Source organism: Acomys minous (assembly GCF_964271855.1).
Source record: "Acomys minous genome assembly, chromosome: 3".
Lineage (NCBI taxonomy): Eukaryota > Metazoa > Chordata > Mammalia > Rodentia > Muridae > Acomys > Acomys minous.
The window spans coordinates 16,805,684-16,819,879 of NC_140485.1; the positions used below are offsets into that span (position 1 = coordinate 16,805,684).

The 14,196-nt window shown below is 49.5% G+C and overlaps 1 protein-coding gene across 1 annotated transcript in view; it reads right to left on the bottom strand.

Annotated features, from left to right (window-relative positions):
• The window catches only part of CDS2 (CDP-diacylglycerol synthase 2), a 45,680-nt gene that overhangs the window by 8,950 nt on the left and 22,534 nt on the right, over positions 1 to 14,196 (bottom strand). The window contains exons 2-7 of the mRNA XM_084776874.1: positions 6,605 to 6,741; positions 5,487 to 5,583; positions 4,308 to 4,405; positions 2,523 to 2,662; positions 2,188 to 2,246; positions 1,526 to 1,608 (exon numbers count right to left, since the gene is read on the bottom strand). Coding sequence (XP_084633000.1) covers positions 1,526 to 1,608; positions 2,188 to 2,246; positions 2,523 to 2,662; positions 4,308 to 4,405; positions 5,487 to 5,583; positions 6,605 to 6,741 — 614 coding nt within the window. The remainder of the gene's footprint in view (positions 1 to 1,525; positions 1,609 to 2,187; positions 2,247 to 2,522; positions 2,663 to 4,307; positions 4,406 to 5,486; positions 5,584 to 6,604; positions 6,742 to 14,196) is intronic.

Here is a 14,196-nt window from a genome sequence, read left to right on the forward strand (position 1 = left end):
TGTCACTCACTACAGCAGGGTTTGAGGTTTCAAAAGCCCAAGCCATTTCTCTCTCCTCTCCCTCTCCCTCCCTCTCCCTCTCCCTCCCTCTCTCTCCCTGGTTGTATCTCAAGATCTAAGATCTCACGATGTCGGCGGCTGTTCCAGGTGCCGCACCTGCCTGCCTACTGCATGTTCCCCGACACGATGATCAAGCCTCTGGAACCATGAGCGTCAATAAATCTTTTATAAGTTTCCTTGGTCATACCTCTTCACAGCAATACAAAAATAACCGCATCCAGTGCTCACAGATACACTTCCTCCTTGTCCCTCGGCAGCTGCCCTGTCCTTCCCAACAGAGCTGGCTCAGTCTGCCCTCTCCGCAGTCTCTGACACTGTTCTAAGCTCCTCTGCTACAGTTTAACACACTTTGTGTAAACCGGATTTCCTGGCCCAACAATAACAGGTGGCATTTCCTGTCTTACTCTGAGGGAGTTTGAACCCCCTCACTTTATTCACCTCCAACTCCCACAGCATTCCCCTCATCAAGGCTCTAGCAGTCTCTGCTCTCTACAGCTATGATGACGCCTTCATCAGAAACCTTAGTGTTAGTCACTAATGATCCTAGTGGCATGCTTGGCTTAAGGCTGAACTTAGCACTCTTAAATAAAAAATTAAAAAAATTAAATAAGATAAAAAATACAGACAGGGAAAGGACTGCTTGGTGCCTTCCTGGACCATTACACGTGTTTTAAATATATACAAGACTAACATTTACAGGAGCTCTTTACAGATGAACACATTCTAATTCTGAGACAACACTTAGCATCTCTCTCATTACACCAGGTGTGTCTTGACCATCCACTGAGGGCATCCAGCTTCTCCACTCAGCCTGTGACTGACAATAGCAAAGTTTCCTGTGAACCCACACACTTAAATCAAATTGCTCAGAAGCAGCATACTGTTCTTCTGACCCACTGACCAGTTGAATTCTCGGGCACTTTATTTATTTTAATCATAAAGGAAATCACTCTCCCATCTACTTCTCCATCTGTATGATGTTCAGTAGGGTCAGCTGACTACCAGCTCTTGACCCATCTGGTCTGCTTCATTTGCCAAGTGTGGGGTTAACAGATGTCAAAGCTGCCCTGTAATTACAGATTTATTCAAGCGTGCATTTTCATTACTTTCCTTGTCTACAGCTGCTAAGAAGTCATGATCATCTCACCTATGTTATCAAGTCTGTTGCCACTTTGCCACCTTTGGCTCTTTAGCTTCAACACGCCTGTCAGCCTAGAATACGGCTTCTCAGAGTCTGGCTCTTACCAATGGCATCTACACCCCCTGGAAATGCACTAGAAATTCAAATCAGGTGCCACCCCAGACCTAGTGAATCAGCTACGCATTGAAACCCAGCCCACAGGAAGTTCTGATACGTGGGAAGCCTAGAATCAGAGGCAGAAGTCCTTAGCCTACTTGTGTATGAGAAACAACCGCCCACCCCTGGGGGAGAAGAAACAAAATTCCTCCCAGTGTCCATACTTACCATATCATTCCTTCAAACAAATTATGGATAACAAGATGTGACTGGGTGACGACAATAAGCAAGGTCACATGGGTCCAGCCAAACTGCAAGAGAAGGAAATGAACTCTACCCACCAAGTTTATTGCCAAAATAGCTCCATAAGAATAATAAGGAATAAGTGGGAAACTACTGAGAAATAGGGCAGACATGTGCTTTAATGGCTGATTTATTGGCAGTGAAAGTGTGGGACAAACTTCTGGACGTAACACAGTCTTTCCCAGTGACAGTTCCACCAAAAGCACAGACTAAGTCAGACATGGGTGTCACATGCCTGAGATCCCAGCACCCAGAGGCAGGAGAACTGTAAATGTGACACCAGTCTCAGCTACACAGTAACATCCAAGCATACAACAACAGGAACACTGCAGTGAGACCTGTACTCTCCAGTGAGTGAGTCCTTTCATGCCTAGGAACACCGGCTCACTCACTGATTTCCTCAGGCAAGGAATGACCAGCACCAAACAATGAATTAGATGCAGCCTCTGCAGCAATGGCCCCGGCTCCTTCCTGGAATCCCCCTCTAGAGGCCCAGAGGAGAGGCCCCTCGGGGAGTTAGATGAAGGACTGCAGGACTCACAGACACAGCACGCAGGCACACACGCGCACACACACATACTCCTTACCATGTAGAACTGCAGTCGATAATGCTTCTTAACTAGACTCAGTACAAACATGCAGAATCCTAGTTGGAGACAGAGGGGAAGACAAAGTGAGTCACACTGCATTCCTCTCACTTTAGCTGACTTAAGTAGTCCATTAACTAATTTACTTGTAACAAGTAAACAGTACATTCATTTCAAAGCCCAGAGGGGAAAATTAATCTAGAGTCAATGTAAGACAGCTGTCAGCTTGCTTCCCAGTGTGGTCAGAGCTAACGTTACAAAACTTTAAGCAACTCCTACAAATGAAACTGAGGAACACGGTGCCCAGAGGAGAATGAGGAACACGGGACACACACCTGTCAGATAGAGGGTAAAGGAAATGAACCGGTGGTATTTACTGAGAATCCTCAGAGGCTCCTCCCTCTGGACCAGGGTGAAGAAGTAGTCCGTCACTGTCTCACCATAGAAGAAGTAGTTTACACACAGGAGGAAGTACCTGCACACGACGACAAGACAGAGAATGCACACAGCTCTCCTCCACGAAGCTGTGGACAGCCCCAAGGAGAGAACAGCAAACTCCACCTTGAGAGCTGACCTAGAACCTATGGCACCTTTTATCCACTCTTGCTCTAGGGCAAACCTGAAGGTCAGTTTCTCTGATTTTGGGGTGTTCCCACACCCACTCTCAGGACCCTCCAAGTGTGCCTCACCTCCCTAGGCTCACTCCTGCTATTCCCACAGGAGCCTCCACTCAGAGTGGTCCGCTTGCTTTGTCACTGTCTGTCCTGCTGTACCCCGTCCTTGAATGGAACACCCCTTTACCTACTCACTCATTTCATTTGTTGCTCTAACACTATTTTATAAAAGTAAGATGTTTTTAAAAGCTGCATGACCCGACATCCTAGCAACTGCATGCCATTTCTTGCTACAGCAAGTAGTAACTGATGACCTCATGAGGCAATCAGGCTCCATCTCAGGACACAGCCCCCTTCGGAAGCCTGGCTGTGACCCAGATCCTTCAACTAGCATCAGCTGTGCATTTGTTTACATGCTCTCTTCAACTGGAGGAACGTGGTGGGGAGTCACAGTCCACACCCGTGTGCATCCTCCACTGGGCTTCTGGTACGGGCTCACGCTGCATCACCCTGAGCAAGCCCTCAACGAGAAGAAGCTTCAGAGTTTCTCTTTCCGTCTTTTCATTATGAAGTACAAAACTCCCACACTGGGTTTGTTTGTTTTGTTTTGTTTTTCCTTTGTGAAGTGGTCATAGTGAAGGGTCAGGCCTCCTGAGTATGTTTACAAAATTCAAAACACAGCTGTCGAGCTACAGGACAGCCACAGAGAGAGCATGAGTCCAGAGGGCAATCATGAGAGCAGGTGGAGCTGAGCGTCCGCTTGCGCTGCTGAATAATGGATAAACACAGCAGAGTGTGGCCGAGCCTGAGCGTGTCCCCTTCCTTGGCCATAACCAAGTTTATGCACAAATCATCACTGTCCAGCCCACTAAGTCACAAAGCAATTAGCACAGTCTTCCCAGCTTTGCGAGAATAACGCCTCCTGACAACAGCAGGGCCAACAGCAGAGCTTTGGGTCAGGATGGGGCTCAGAAACCGTATGTCCTATGGTTCTTTATTTAGCTTTTGCTGTTAGGCAGCCAAGCCTTCTTAGAAGAAAAAAACTTCTCTCTGAAAGAGTTCAGATCCTAACTACGCTGGCCTTGAGTGCCTTACAGGAAGTAGCCTCAACAATCTGTTGTAGTGATGAGGAAGTCAAGTTCCAGAGACAGCAGCACCACCACCAGAACCTGCCAGCTCCCAGGTGACTCCAGTGATGGGTTGGCTTGCAGCATAAAGACTACACTGACCTCAGGTGGGGATGCAAAATACCATGCCTGGCTGCAGGAGACCAAGATTCCTACTGCTGAGGTAAAGCCAGCCACAGACACATCTGTTTCTTCTAGAGAAGTCCCTAGACTCTCAAAACTCCTTAAAGGCAAGCCACACAATCCAGCCTGTGAAAGGCACAGGCCCAAAGATGCTGTGCAAGTCTGTGGCAGTGACTGTCTCCACCGGCACTCCAAGTACCTGCCACAAATCCCATCATCCAATCAGGCAAGGTGCCCCACGGACCAGAGAACTTACCAGCTGAGGGTCCTGAACCAGGGCAGGTCATAAGAGTGGTAAACATTGTAGCCAATAGTAATTATCTCATGGAAACACTTAATCTGAACACACATAACCTGAAAAACACAGAGGAATTAGAGAGCTCTTCTTAGGGTCTTCTTCAGAAAGAGAAACCAACAGGTCCCAGGCCTTCAACAAAGCTACGGCATTTAAGAAATGCTTCAGTCTTGCACTGATTCTCCTTTCCTCACGTCCTCTCACACTACCCCACAGGGTAATGCAACCCTTTACGTCACAATTTCTCATAATAAAATACACAGTCCTGCTATCCTGATTAACCCCTTATTCTAGAACCTTCCTGGTCTCAGCCAATCCTCTTCCCCCATTGACCATGAATATATACAAGTTGAGGCCTCAACTGCTTTCCTCAGCACCCAGCTGTCATCTTCAGACCTGTTCTTTAATGGTGGTAAGTGTTGGTGATGTTTTTGTCTACCTGACACAAGCTAGAGACATCTGAGAAGAGCAAACCTCAAATGAGAAAATGCCTCTCCTAGACTGGCCTGTAGGCAAGCCCGTGGAGCATTTTCTTGATTGGTGATTGACGTGGGAGAGCCCAGTCCACCCTAGGTGGTGCCATCCCTGGGCAGGTGATCCTGGACATGTAAGAAAGCAGACTGAGCAAGTTATGGAGAGCAAGCCAGCAAATAGCGTTCCTCTATGCTCTCTGCTTCAGTCCTTGCCTCCAATTTCCTGCCCTGACTTCCCCTCATGATGGATGTGATCAGGACATGTGAACCGAACAAACCCTTCCCTCCCCAAGCTGCTTTTGGTCATGGTGTTTATCATCGCAACAGAAAGCCAAAGTAAAAGAGGTGGGAAGACTGAACTCCTGTGGATTGCAACTTCTTAAAGAAAGTTCTAAGTTTGTGAGTAAAGCCCCAGGAACACAAGAAACAAACCCAGAGTCTCACATGAGCCAACAGCCAGGGTCACCCTTCATGCTGGTGACCCTACAGCTGGCACGTGAAAAATGGCAGTTACAGGTGCTCTAAGACAGAAGGTTCTGAGACACCTGGCACTCCAAGGTTTCCCAGAACCAACCCAATACCAGGTACTGTCGGCAGCAGGCACTGGAGCTGACAGCCCCAGGAAAAGCTGGCTACAGCACTAAAATGGCTCGTCAGCGGTACTTACAATCATCATCAACACCATTGGTCCCAGGTAAATGATAATGAAGAAAAACGCAATCATGGCCAAAGTCAGGATGCCTCTCACCCACCAGTTCTTCCATCTAGGTGAGAAAGGAAGACCCATCAGGAGCCCAGAGAGAGACAAGCCACAAGCCTAAGGAAGTGAGACCGGAGGGCCCTGAATGTAACCCTCTCCAAAGCACCGCCTTCACCTCAGCAAAGGCACAGCTCTGGGGAAGGCAGGACTCAGCAGCTGCAGAAGCCACTGGCACACACCTTAAACAAAGCATGGGGTAGTGTTGGGAGAGCCAGAGGACAAGAGAGTGTCCTTTGCTTCTGTGTCTACATGGATGGCTTCCATAGCCATTTCTATCTGAAAAGAAAGGCTAAACCATTCTTTTTTTTTTTAAGATGTATTTATTTATTATTATGTATACAGTGCTGTGTCTGCATATATGCCTGCCTGCCAGAAGAGGGCATCAGATCTCATTATAGATGGTTGTGAGCTACCATGTGGTTGCTGGGAATTGAACTCAGGACCTCTGGAAGAGCAGTTAGTGCTCTTATCCTCTGAGCCATCTCTCCGGCCCCCAAAAGCGTTCTTCCTGCAACTTCTACACAGTGCAGCCCTGGAATTACAATGCTAACAGCTGTCTCAGACAAAGAGTACCGACTATCACAGACATGCACCAGGCTGAACTGCAAGAACTTTAGGGGTCAACCCTCCCAACCCCAACACAACAGTCTGAGTAGGTTTTATTTCAAATGCATCTTTAAATCAGCACATTAATATCTGTACCTAGAATGCTGAGAAACGGAAACAGAGCCTGCAGCAAGCTAATGGTAAGGCTAAGCTCACACCGTGATAAAGATCCACACAGCAACCCTTTCAGAGTGCTCTGGAGCCTCATGACTTGTGATTCTCAGAGATGCACACAGCCGATGCTCTTGAGGGTCAGGAGTTTTACCCCTGACTCACTTAAGCTGAGACAGTTCTTAGCTCTTCCTGGGCTGAAGGAAATGTTCAGAGAATGTACATGAAGAAGAGAAAACAACCTGAGCCTGAAACCCTAAGCGCCTCAGTCTTACCAATGGACGTGGTACACCACTAAGCCAGGTTACCTTGAGGACAAGTTGGAAAGGGCCCTGTTAAGGACCTCGGGAGTGTCATCTATGGAGGTTGGCGGGGGAGCTGGTTCCGCTCGGCTCTCGCTGTCTGATGCGGTCTCTCCATCTATCTTTGCTTCTGACTCTGATTCCTACAGGGAAAAAACAGAAGAGCAGAGGTCACTACTGCTGGGCAACTACTGAGAAGTGCATAGCTATCACGGGAGATCCACAGGAATTGAACTCAGAGCACCTGGCACAGTGAGGCGGTAGGACAGACAGAACACCGTAATCCTGACAGTGTTCTGACATGAGTAGAGACATCTGTGCTGTGCACAACCTGTGAACAGCCCCACACCATGGGGACTGGGGGTGGTATGAGAAGACAGAAACGGCTCACTTGTATCCAAAGAACACAAAGCGGAGGAGGCTGTGACTGATTTCCTGAGCCTGTCATTGTTTTAGAATCCCAGACCCACGCCTATGTCAGGCTGAAGCACCCAATAATAGCTATCCATGTCTGAAAACCCCTCTCCTGCAGCACTTGAACCTACCCAGTGGGGAGGAGCCACAGCCTGTCACCACTGACCCAGGCGCCCTGAATACACTCCTCATCGTGGGGGGCTCCTTTTTGCATGTTGTTTTGTTTTACAGTACTGGGGATTAACCCTAGTGCATGCTGGGCCAGCACAGCACCTACCACTGCTCTATATCCTCCAGTCAGTGCAAGGATTCCCGAAGAGAGATAAGTAAACGCCACCAGAGCTGTGCCCCACTCCCCTGTCACAGAGGCTCTGAGACACTAACACCTCCATGACTGCTTTTCTCGGGTAGAGGAAGTAAAGTCCTGGCACCAACGTCAGTTTTCCATTCTTTGACATTTACACTCACACCCTACTGACAACCAACCTCCTCTAAGACTAGATTAATGCCCTGTGGTGGTTATCAGTTCTGACCCCTGAGCCTCAGGAGCACAGACACACTCTAGGAGCTGTTTGCATGCCCCAGGAACTGAGCCAAGCACCAGAGAAGGCCCGGCACACGGTTATTTTTAACTTATCTATCCCGTTGTCAAGGAGACTCACAGAGACTGCTGGGTCCCTAGGCAGGAAAGGGCAAAAACAAAGGCTAGTGCTGGGGAAGTTAAGGAGAGAATGCTAATTATGTGTGTGTGTGTGTGTGTGTGTATTTACATGGTGGCATGTACCTGCAATCCTGTGATCTCAGCACCCAGAAGGATGAGGCAAGAGGGCTTTGAGTCTGAAGCCTGCTTGGGTCTACAGGGAATTTCATGTCAGTCAAGGTTATACAGTAACCTTGAATCCCCAGCACTTGGGAAGCAGAGGCAGGCAGATCTCTGAGTTCAAGGCCAGTCTGGTATACACAGCAAGTTCTGGGACAGCCAGAGCAGAGAAATCCTATTTTGAAAATCCAAAAACACAAATTAAATAAAAAAGAAAGCTTCCAGGGGCTTTTTATGGACCCCAAGCGTGACCTATATCTTTCCAAGCCTGATTCTACTTCCTCTTCAAAGAGGAAAAAGAGGCGTCCTGAGGCACAGGTCAGTAGACAGAGATAAAGAGCTTCCACAAAGCCCTACACACCAGGACTGCAGGGTGACGAGGATGAGCAACTAAGAAATGGAATACGATTGGAAGGAGCGAGCCTGAAGGAACGAACTCCCTAGGTCTTACCTGCCTCCAACTAGCAACCTCAGGATGTCTCTGACATGAACACCTGGGAGCCCTCCTTAGGAGTACCCACTAGGCAAGAGGCCAACACCCACTTGTAATACCAGGTGCCTACCCAGCAGCTGGGAAAAGAGAAGCTAGCCTCCTCTGCGCTGCGCCCCTTACACCCAGGCAAGGTCAGGACCAAGGTCCCCACGGGAACTGCACTTCTGGCCTCTCCTCAGCCCACAGGCAAGGACCTCCCACTGAGAGAAGCGGCTGCTCACGTAGGTGTGAGGGAAGCAGAGTGCCCACAGCAGCTTCCCTGCTGGGCAGCAGGGGGGGACCTGGAGCCCAAATTCTGGCCCAGAACAAAAGCAGCACCTTCTGGACAGAAAGAGGATGAGCGACTGGAGAGGCTGCTGTGTAGGAAGGAGGGCTTGCTCTGCTCCCAGCGGACCTGGGCTCCAGCTCTAAGAGCCTGATGCCCTGTCCGGCTGCTCACCTGCGACTAACACACATGTAGCACACATATACTTTTTTTTCCATCTCCTAAAACATTTTATTTTAAAGATTTTGGCTTAAGCATAACAATTGTACATAAACACATAAACATTTTAAGTTGTTTGATTTTGTTGAAGTCAGAAGTAGAGCCAGGAAGCCGGCTCAGTGGGAAAAGACAGCTGCTGTCAAGCCTGATGACCAGAGTTCAACTTCTGGGACCCACAGGGTGGAAAGAGAGAACTGACTTTAAAAAATAAAAAGCTGTCCTCTGGCTTCTACACATGCCTCCACCCCATAATAAGTAAATAAATATAAATTTAAAAAAATAAAAATTCAGAAATGCTGAGCTTCAGAGACAGACAGACAGACAGACAGACAGACCTCCAGGAAAACCTTCTACAGGAGGCGGCAGCTTCAGCCTGGGAAGCTAGCAGGCTCATGCTCACCACACACAGCATGAGTCTCCTCTGGTCTTCCATAGGGAAAAGACTCCCCTACCTCATGCACTGTTGAGGGAAGTTTGCGGTAGCTAGCCCATCTGCCTCTCCTGCTCCCACCTCTCAGTAGCATACCGAAAACACATAGGTCAGAAGCAAGAGAGCCTTAAACAGCCAGGCAACCTGGCCATCACTCCCAAGGATGGTGGGGTACTGGGGAAAACAGTGGACTAGGCAGCTAACAAATTACCTGAATGTAGCATTTGCCTGTGTGGCCTCCTCATTTCACACAGGCAGCCCAACCAAAACTAAAGACCCCCTGAGCCAACGTGTGATGTCTAAGACATGCAGGCTACCTCTTAAAGCAACAGTGCATGTAGGGATGTGCTCACTCTCCACTGGGATGCACAGAACACAATCTGCCAATCTGTGTGTCGGAAGTGAGGGCCTCCTCCTCTACAGATTGATTTGTTTTTATTTTATATGCATGTTTTGTTGCCAGTGTGTATTATGTGCATCATATGCATGCATATGACCTGGAAGACTAGAGGAGGGTGCTGGGTCCCCCTGAAATGGAGTTGCAGATGAGCCACCATGTGGGTGCTAGGAACTGAACACAGTTCTTCTGGAAGGGCAGTAAGTACTCTTAACCACTGGGCCATGTTTTCAGCCCCTGGGTCTCTGTGCGCTTCTGAGAACAGGGTGGTTTCACAGCACAAGCTTGCAGCCAGGCTGTCTGACTCCGTGCAGCAGGCAGGGAATAGGGGGGAAGGGTGTAAGGACAGGAAGCAGTAGAGTGCTTGCCGGGATCTGGGCGAGCACTGCTGAAGGTACTGTGGTTTTCTCTCTTCGGGCCTGCCGTGTTGTTTTTCTCTGGTGCTGTGGTCTCATCTCTCCTCAGGGACAATGTTGTTTTCTGTCTGTCAACGCACTAATAACTTCAAATAAACTCCATGCCCCCAGTAATCCATCTCAGTTTTCCTCCCAAACCCACTTCCAAGACCTTATGCACACTACTGAACATACAGTACCCACACCAGCTCCCAGCTGCCTCCATTGCTACTCAGTGCTCCTGAATCCACTCGTGCCTCCCTCTTTGGTGGTCATAGGTCACTGGATGCAGACTAGGCTGCTCCCAGGGCCCCTCCTCCCTCCCAGGGCCCCTCCTCCCTCCCAGGGCCCCTCCTCCCTCCCTGGGCCCCTCCTCCCTCCCTGGGCCCCTCCTCCCTCCCTGGGCCCCTCCTCCCTCCCTGGGCCCCTCCTCCCTCCCAGGGCCCCTCCTCCTTCCCTGGGCCCCTCCTCCTTCCCAGGGCCCCGCCTCCTTCCCTGGGCCCCTCCTCCTTCCCAGGGCCCCGCCTCCTTCCCAGGGCCCCGCCTCCTTCCCAGGGCCCCTCCTCCTTCCCAGGGCCCCTCCTCCCTCCCAGGGCCCCTCCTCCTTCCCAAAAGCCTTCCTTCCTTTCCAGTCCCCAGGGCCCAGAGCAGAGGATAGGCAGAATAAGCCCCTCAGCCTCCACCCATCCTCCCAGTTCCTCAGCCAGTCCCAGAGGGACGGTGATGCTGATGTAAACAGGAAACAGCAGGTCTGCACTACGGGAAAGCCTCCCCTCTGGAAGCCTTTCCTGTGGGGTCACATAGACCCTTCAGGGAGAGGCCACAGTACTTAGTGTGAAGGCACATGCAGAGCCAAGCAAAGGACACTGGCATTTCTAGAGAAACTGTTGCTCAAAAAGTGCACCTGACCAGCCTTCCAGATTCTTCACCCCCCAGGAGCCTCAGAACAGTGCAGAAGTCTTTGTCTCCAACAGAAATAAATGTGGAAGAAAGCAGAGAGACAGTGGGTGGGCAAGGAAGCCCTTGTGTCATGGTCTGGATTTTACACTCAGCCCACACCAGCCTAAGCTAAGTCCTCCTGCTACTGCTTTCTAGGCGGGAGCCCTGATGTTTGATGCACTCTGCCTCAGTTAGGTTTTCTATCTACTGTTGCAACAGCATGACCAAAAAGCAAGCTGGAGAGGATAAAATTTATTCAGCTTACACGTCCTTATTACTGAAGAAAGTCAGGACTGGAGCTCAAGCAGGGCTGGAGCCTGGAAAGGCAAGAGCTGATGCAGAGGCCATGGCGGATGCTGCTTACTGGCTTCCTCAGGCTGCTTTCTTCTAGAAGCCAGGACCACCAGCCCAGGGATGGCACCACCCACCATGAGCTGGGCCCTTGCCCACTGATCACTAACTGAGAAAATGCCCCACAGCTGGATCGCATGGAGGCATTTCTTGACTTGAGGCTCCTTCCTCTCTCAGGATTCTAGCTTGTGTCAAGTTGACACTCAAAACCAGCCAGTGCGCATCCTGTTTTTCTCCCATTTCCACTTAATTCTCCACATTTCCTGAAGGGCTGCCTGTGGCTCACAGAAGCAGCAACCTTTTGACGCTCCCCCATGTGACAAAGTCTGACCTTTTAGAAGAAGCGTGGCTGGGCCAGGGCTGGACAGGAGCCCCCGTGCACTGGGCCAGGCAGGTGGGACTCGGCCTGCTCTACCCTATTTCTTTACCAGACACTGATTCTCTTTTGTATCCTGCTAAATGTTTCATATTTTATCCCAGTTTGTCCAAGAAAAGCTAAAAACTGGGCCAAGGGAACAAGCAGTGCCACCCGCTAGGCTTTCATTCATTTCCAAGTGGCAGCATTTGGCTCACTGGTTCCTTACACTCCCCATGCAATCTCCTCTCTGAGGATCCAGCGGTCCAATCGGTAAGTTCCACCTACTGAAGAGACTCCACAACTTACAAACTATCTTTTGCACTGCTTTATATGCAAATTGCAAGCCTCCTCATGGAGCAAAGACATAGCCTAAGCTTAACCTTAGTTGAATACCAAGCCTGTTTGTCATCTTAGCAAGCCTTCTGGCCAGCTGCCAGGGTAATCGACTCCCCCACTTGCGGAGGCGAGCCCTGGGCACAGACACTGCTAGACAGCGGGTGCTTAAGAAATGTCAGGATCCCTGCGTCCTTCTTGATGGCAACGCCTGGTAGGTAGGTTTCCATCTGAGTTCTTACAGGACAGAAAGATAAATGCCTGCAAGTGTACTGCGTGTGGGGGGGGGGGGTGGGTACTGTTAGGAAGAACAAAGAAGTAATTCTATCTGTTTTCAATACTAATCGCATTTGACAAGTTCCTGTGTCTAAAGAAAAGGTCAAAGATGAGCCTACTGTGAGCTGGGAACTGTAGAAGCCAAGTGAACTTCCTCCCAGCCCAACAGATCAACAAGAAGGCCGCACAGGCTTCATCCACAGAAGGAAGCGCACTCACAGGAGAATGACCATCGTGAGCCCACGAAACAGAAGCTTACTGCACTCCTCATGAGCAAGCCAGCAAGCCTATCCTGCATGCAACAAAGTCCTTCTTCCTGTGACAGGGCTCAGCAGAGCTAGCTGCCAAGGAATCTGGGAAGATAGTTATAACTGCAACTCTGCTGGAGGATACGGCTGGCCGTTTTAGAACATTAAAGAAAGTCCTTCTGAGGGTCAGGAGAGTTAGGCGGTCAGAGTGACCGTGGGAGAGACTTAGTTAAATAAAAATGTTCTGCATGCCAGAATGCCACACACTGGTGTATCATTTCTGAGCCCTAACAAAGCCACACCCACTGTAGCATACCCTGCTCTCAGAAAGTCTCGAATCAATACTGAGATCGACAGAAAGCGCACGCAGATTCCCAAGATGAAACTCATTACAGGTTCTTACCAATAACAGCACTCAGAGAGATCAAGAGCTGAGGGGGGGATAGACTTAGCTTTTAAAAACCTAATTGGCTGTAAACAATTTCACCAAGCCAGACCAAACTACTTAAAAGAGGCCAGGGGCACTGCAGAGAACAGCAGCACTGCTGGCCATGAACCCCACCAGGGCTCCTGGAAAGCTACACTGAGGTGGCTTGTGCTCGCCTGGCCCTTGATTTGGTCACCTCACTGCCTGCCTCTTCCTTCCTCTTCTCACCACTTCCTCCCAGCTATCTAAGCAGGCTCAATGATAAACAACTTCTAAAAGTCCATCCGATTAGTGCACAGGAAACCTTAGGAAGAGCCATCCCTGGCTGCGCCATTCCTCAAACCACAGCAAGCCAACTTCATTCATCTCAGCCCGGTCCACTAAACATCTCTCTCATCAAAATAATCTCGCTATTACACCCCTCTGAACTAACTCTCTCTCCTCACTTGAGCAGCTTCTGATACTATTATTTTAAACAATCAAAACAACAACAAAACCTGCTTCCTTTGGCCTTTGAGCAGCACACACCCTGGTCTCTCATCTGCTTCTCTCGCTGGAGCATCTTAGCCAGCCTTCTCTTTAGCAAATCCTCTTTCTCAGCCTGTCCCTTAATTTGGGGGTTCCTCAGGCGTTTGTTCTACCACTGGACATGCTCTGAGTAATATCTTATTCAAATCAGGCCTCAAACTGTCCTCCTTTTTTTGGTGGTGGGGGGTTATGGCAGGGAATTCTGGGGACCAAACCTAGGGCTTTGCACATGTTAGGCAAGCTTTCTACACTTCCACACTTCATTCCAGCCATCAATTCTCTCCTCTTGCCGGCAGGCCTCTATGTTCAAATACCTCTCAGAGGTCTCCACATGCACCCAAAACTTTCCATATGTCCAAAACCAAATCCACCAGCAGCTCCTCTCCCAGCCGCTGCCTCCAACTGGGTAACCTGTCTGGCAATTCTGTTTCTCCTTGAACCCTCCCACAATCCTTATGCCTGCTACTAAATTTGTAAATGCTACCTCTCAAACTGCCTTCAGCTCCACTTCACCTTTTTACCTCTCTGACCTCTTAGTTCGAGCTGGTATCATCGTCCCATCTGTGATAACTGCAAAAGCACAACCGCTACCCTCCTCTAGCCTTGATTCTACTCTTTCCCACTGTTGACACCACAGCAAAGAAAGAACGTCTAGTCTCATTACTCCCTGAGGTGGTCTGAATGGGATGTCCCCGTAGCCTAGGT